The sequence below is a fragment of the Aquarana catesbeiana genome, linkage group LG08, assembly GCF_042186555.1.
Source record: "Aquarana catesbeiana isolate 2022-GZ linkage group LG08, ASM4218655v1, whole genome shotgun sequence".
Lineage (NCBI taxonomy): Eukaryota > Metazoa > Chordata > Amphibia > Anura > Ranidae > Aquarana > Aquarana catesbeiana.
In genome coordinates, this window is record NC_133331.1 from 114,839,423 (window position 1) to 114,845,380 (window position 5,958).

General features: G+C 38.5%; 1 protein-coding gene across 1 annotated transcript; it reads left to right on the plus strand.

Moving 5' to 3' along the window:
* Window positions 1-1,559: 1,559 nt before the first annotated feature.
* DKK1 (dickkopf WNT signaling pathway inhibitor 1) lies at window positions 1,560-4,597 on the plus strand. Its single transcript, XM_073595174.1, has 4 exons — window positions 1,560-2,028; window positions 2,592-2,745; window positions 3,533-3,685; window positions 3,967-4,597. Exons 1-4 carry the CDS (start codon window positions 1,798-1,800, stop codon window positions 4,221-4,223), a joined length of 795 nt encoding a protein of 264 aa, XP_073451275.1. The 5' UTR covers window positions 1,560-1,797; the 3' UTR covers window positions 4,224-4,597.
* The last annotated feature ends 1,361 nt before the right edge of the window (window positions 4,598-5,958 follow it).

Consider the following 5,958-nt stretch of genomic DNA (forward strand, 5'->3'; position numbering starts at 1 on the left):
CTTTCAGATCCCTTTCAAAACGCTTCTTTAAACATCAAATATTACAGAAGAAATAAAGATAAGCATGCGACCTACACGCAAATAAATAAATGTATTTCCTCTTCATTTCTAGTAAAACCCACTGATATCAATATAAAATGACTGTAAAATCATCAAGGTGCTGCCAGATCCCTTCCCTACACTCAAAATCAACCAAGGCAAGAAATCTTTACTAATCCCTTTATATAGTTTTATGATTTGCACTGTCTCATCAAGTGTTTCTATAATACACATTTCTACAAGATTACATCGTTATATTGCATACTATGCACTAGAAATGAGTATATTGGCTTCATAGAATCATAAGTACTGTATGTGTGTGCTACTTATAAAGCATATTGCAATTTTGCATTTGTAAAGATCAAATAAAAACGAAAAAAAAAGCTACAGTTATGAAAAACTGATAGATCTGAAAACTGCGAGAACACCATATTTCTAGGATCCAGTAAACAGAGTTCATGGAGAGATAGATGATAGATAGATAGATAGATAGATAGATAGATAGATAGATAGATAGATAGATAGATAGATAGATAGATAGATAGATAGATAGATAGATAGATAGATATGGGGAGAGGAGAGAGAAATATATATATATACATACACACATTTCAAGAAGGAAGATTGCAATAGATATATAGATTGTGGGGGGAGACAGACACAAAGAGAGAGGCAAGAGAGAGAAAAAGGGAGAAAGAGAAGAAAGAAAGAAAGAAAGAAAGAAAGAAAGAAAGAAAGAAAGAAAGAAAGAAAGAAAGAAAGAAAGAAAGAAAGAAAGAAAGAAAGAAAGAAAGATCAAGAGGGGGAGAGAGAAAGAAATAAGAGAGAAAAAGAGCTAGAGAGAGAAAAGGAGTGAGCGAGAGGGAGAGAGAAAAAAGAATGAAAAAAGAAAAAAACGAGAAAAAGAAAGAAAAAGAAGACCAAAAGTGGTTTAATTGAAGCAAGATTTCAGAGTTTTATATACAATACCCTCTAAAGGCTGGAAAGCTCAAATACTTTTATTTAGCAGAGATGACAGTGTTTCATACATATACAATCTATTCCCTAGTTTGCTGCATTCAAGCACTTTAATTAAAGGTTACAGTGTCATATGTATATATATATATATATATATATATATATATATATATATATATATATATATATATATATATATATATATATGTGTATATATATATTCAGCTATAAATATGAACCGCCAACTAAGTGCAATCTATAGAAAAGTCCAACAGTTGCATCACTCTTGTACATTAATGAAGACCGATAATAATGTAATACAGAAAGTTGAATATTGTGTAAAACATTGCAATCTCTTTTTTCACTTAAAGTAATTGAGTGCTGCAACCCCCGGACTATATGTATATATCTGTATTTATTTTCTACACACACACACGATATATGAAGATGTAATTGAGGAGCCATTTCCTATTCTGTTGCAATTCCTCCCCTGCAGGCTGACCTGTGTGATCTTCCAAAAATTAATTGCTAATTACAATGATTGTGAAATCCCCGGCTGCCAGTCTGCCCTGTGATTTAGACATGGCTGGAGCGTCAGAACTCCAGCTTTGAAATCCCATCCCTTCGCCTTTGTTGTCCCGTGTGAGGGGCGTGTGTGCAAACAATCGGAGCTGTATAAGTAGAGGAGTCCCGAGTCTCTCCACAAAGTAGCAGAGAAGCTCTCCAGCCTACAAGTTCTCCGCTGACAGTTCCTTTTCTTCTTCCTCCTCCTCCTCCTCCCGGGATTTAGGAGTGTAGTGGATGGACATGCACCGCGCACTGATGAGGATGCTCTTGTCCCTGGTCACGCTGGGTTCCACCTTCTTCCATGGAGCCTCCACCTATGTCATGAAGGTCAGCTCCGGCTCCAACTCCATCAAGAATGTTCCGCCAGCCCCGGCCGGGCAGCCTATGGGCTTCTATCCGGTCAGTGTCAGCCCGGACTCCTTCTATGACATGGCCAACAAATACCACTCTTTTGATGCCTACCCGGTAAGTGGACAACTCTGCTTGCGGTAATTACTTTATCAATGAGAAAATCCTATGTATAGTCTTTGATGTCCAATCAGCCTGGCATGCAAGTGTAGCAAATGGGCCACACTTGTAACCAGCACTGTCCTTACTACTGGAATTACTACTAACATGTAAGATCCTGCAATGCAGTCTGATTCTAGGGGGGACAGGAGTAGGGGTGACCACGGACAATTAGGGGGGTTATCTACTAAAGGTAAATAGGCTGTTTGCTTTGCAAAGGAATTTGCCCTGAGCTTGAGTTAAACTATAAACTTCTATCATCCAATGGGATGCAAGTAAAAAAAATGTGTGTTTATTTGTTTTTTATTTTATTTATTTTTATTTTTGTGCATTCTTTGCAAAATAAATTCTCATCACATTCACAAATTTAAGTAAAAAGTTTCTCTGTTCCTCTGTGAACAGTCTATTTGCCTTGTACGATGTCACTCCTTACTCCTGTCATCCAATGCTGCAATAAAAGTAAGAAGTGATGCTCACATGTGGATGTCCTGTATACTGACATACTTGCTTTTATCTCCCAGCTGTACTCCTGCACAGAGGACGATGACTGCGCTCTGGATGAGTTCTGTCACAGCTCCAGAAATGGGAACTCCATGGTGTGCCTGGCATGCAGGAAACGTAGGAAGCGTTGTCTGCGGGATGCCATGTGTTGCATGGGCAACTACTGCAGCAATGGTAAGTAGCATTCAAGCTATCCAAACTGTCACTATAGACAAGAACGTCAGCCTGGGCTAGGTGAAGCTGAAAAGAACTTTCATTCATTCCAATGCTAATCATGTTTCACAAAAGATCAGTGTTGATGGAACATGCATCACCAAGTCGTTAAACTTTCTTTTGTAACTTTAAAATGTGCTTCCATAACGTCTACTGATTTTAGGTACATCATGATGTAACAACATAAACAGGTTTGTGTACTAAACACAACTGCTCATTTTATTGTTCAAAGGAAGAACGGCTGCTTCCTAATTTAGGTTCAAATCAGTCTGTTTGACATGTAAAGGGGATTTCAGAGCCCAATGAATAATGCATTGTTTTTAGCTGTAAATCTAAGTGGCTTATTCTTCCTAACAACAGAGTATAATGCTTTCCCTTTGAGGATTTGAACAAACTATGTGTAAAGCTCAAAGCAAACTGGAACTGGGCTTTCTGCTTTTTAACATACCCACCAAAGGGTCACTTACCATGACAATTGCTAATGTTCTACCCACCGCCCCATTTGAAGTTGTGTTGCTGGCCATATGGGCCCCCTATTGTGTCGGTGCTCTTTAGTACCCCATTATGTAGACACATAGAACACATTGTCCTGCTTTGTATGGAGTCTAACCAGGTGATTGCTTTGTGATGGGATGGGTTTTACAGGTGTCTAGTGTAATCATCATCTCCATACTGACTGTCTTGTCGCCTTGCTAATGGCTCACACTTTTACACCACTGTGCTAAGACATACCCTGCTTGTCTTACAGGTATCTGCGTGCCAGTAGAACAGGAAAATGACCGCTTCTCACATTTTGGTTATCAAGAGGACACCATCATAGAACCCTACCAAAGTGAACATGTTACTGTGGATACAAACACTAAGTTCACTACATCTCCAGCTGGAGTTCAACCTTTTAAAGGTAAGTTTGTGTTGCAAAGTAGTTTTTAATATTATTCAATGATGCATACTATGTTTGCCGTACTATCTGACAACTCACCTCCACCAAACTGGCTGGCTAAAGTAGCTGTGATCACTTTTTAAAGAAAAATAGGAGCTCTTTATAGCATGCATGTACAATTCCCAGAAGTTATTAGAGAAATTGGTCTTTGCAAAAGTTTACAAGGGCTAGCAATGAGATGTGGAAATAACCCAGCAGGAGCACTTATGTGGAATGTCTTTTTTTTTTTTTTTTCCATCCAGGTCGTGATGGCGATGTATGCCTTAGGTCCAGCGACTGTGGCCCAGGACTGTGCTGCGCTCGTCATTTCTGGTCAAAGATCTGCAAGCCTGTTCTTGAGGAAGGCCAAGTGTGCACTAAGCACAGGAGAAAGGGTTCACATGGGCTGGAGATCTTCCAGCGTTGTCACTGTGGAGCAGGGTTGTCCTGCAAATTGCAGAAAGGAGAATTCACAACCGTGCCTAAATCCTCCAGACTTCATACTTGTCAGAGGCATTGAACTCCCCACTGGACTTGGTTCTATATTAAGCTATGACTCTGCTTGACAGCTGGTTTGCTCTTCGGATGTAATGCTGTTCAAAAACAGTTTGCAGTGCATACTCTGGCTATCATCTCTGGTCCAGGGTCACGTGAATGGTTTCTTTTTATGGAACTGTACTTTATTTACAGTGTTTGCAGTACATTACTGTGTTGTAAATACAAACGCAACTCTCGGTTGTATATATTTATAAAGAATAAGAGTTTCTACGCCTCTCCCATTTTTCCTTTCACCTCATAAATGTACTTCCATATCCTTTTTCCCTTTTTATTTGATATGATTTATGTTATAGAATGTCTGCATCTTTATTTTAAATAAAATATACTGAAAAGTAAGGCTTCTTTTGTTGTGATTCCTACTGCAGAGATGGTTTGTTACAGATATTATTTAGCACCTATGTGATATTTTTTACGGTTTATCTGAGGGTTCGGTAAAAATGAATCTTGCTGGTCTATCATGTGTGTTAAGCCGACCATAGATGGTTCAAAACTCCTGCTGAACCGGCTGAGATTCGAAACCTGTATGGGCAGGCTGAATGTACCAAAGTTGTACAACCAGCCTGCCAGATTTTACATGTGATTATTGCAAGCGGCTGTTGATGTATCTTTGCAAGTACATACAAAACTGACATGTTTAATGATAAAGAGAACCAGTCATTGGAGACAGAGGCTGTCATTGCTGACCTCTGCTGATTAATACAAATAGTCTGTAATACTTCATAACTATCTGCAATAATTTGCATTCATGCATATGGTTGTAAAGGGGGCTGTACAGCATCCAGAGCTCCCATAAAATTTTCTTCGGATCCACAGCTTCTGCATACATTAATGTGCTGGGGTGTTGTGTTATTTTTTTTTTTTTTTTTAATGGAGGCTCTGCACGCTGTGCAACCCCCTTTCTTACTGTCATGTGCATGAGCCCTCTGATCTGGAGCTAATATGAAGATTGGGAGTTTAGACTTTCCAAATCTGTGTGTTTGTTTCAAGTTAAAAAGCATAACAGCCCGGCAACTAGTATTTTCAGAAATTCAGCACCTGTTGTTGTAAGTAATATGTACCATTACTTGCTTATCCTCTGATAAGGTCAGTTGCCAGGCTGTCTCTGGGTTTTCCTACCACACACACACACATATATATATATATATATATATATATATATATATATATATATATATATATATATGTCCAGAAATGTTAGAGGTCAGCAGTGGCAGCCTCTGCATTTTTCTCATAACAGGTATATATATTTTAGACATCTTGTATAAATGTGCGAACACGCACTACAGACCATTTTAAAGTAATTTAGACTCTACTCTTATTCATCACTTCCATAGGTCTGCATTAGTTACTGCTGTATTCAGTACATGCATTTGTGCTGGCAATATCGGCAATATCGGCATCAGATTTTATTTTCTAACACTGCTTTATAAAAGAACAAGGAACTTAAATATATCTACCTTGTCTCACTTCTATTCGAGGGCTTATTTATGCCATTTCATTTAGACTCCATATTTCTGCACACCACCACACTTATATGGTATGAACAAGGCACATAGGAAACAATTGATTTCTATGTGTGGTGATGTACAGAAATACGCAGCTTATCAGGCATTGGGGTTAATCTACTAAAGGCAAATAGATTTCCATGCAGAATACACAATTTGCTCCAGAGGTTAGAAAATGAGTTAAAGCTTCAC

What these genes read in the sequence shown, in the direction of transcription:
- DKK1 (XM_073595174.1), top strand. Translation starts at nt 1,798, where the DNA reads ATGGACATGCACCGCGCACTGATGAGGATGCTCTTGTCCCTGGTCACG. An exon ending in ACTCTTTTGATGCCTACCCG is followed by an intron (nt 2,029 to 2,591) that starts GTAAGTGGACAA and finishes TTTATCTCCCAG; the next exon opens with CTGTACTCCTGCACAGAGGA. An exon ending in TGGAGTTCAACCTTTTAAAG is followed by an intron (nt 3,686 to 3,966) that starts GTAAGTTTGTGT and finishes TTTTCCATCCAG; the next exon opens with GTCGTGATGGCGATGTATGC.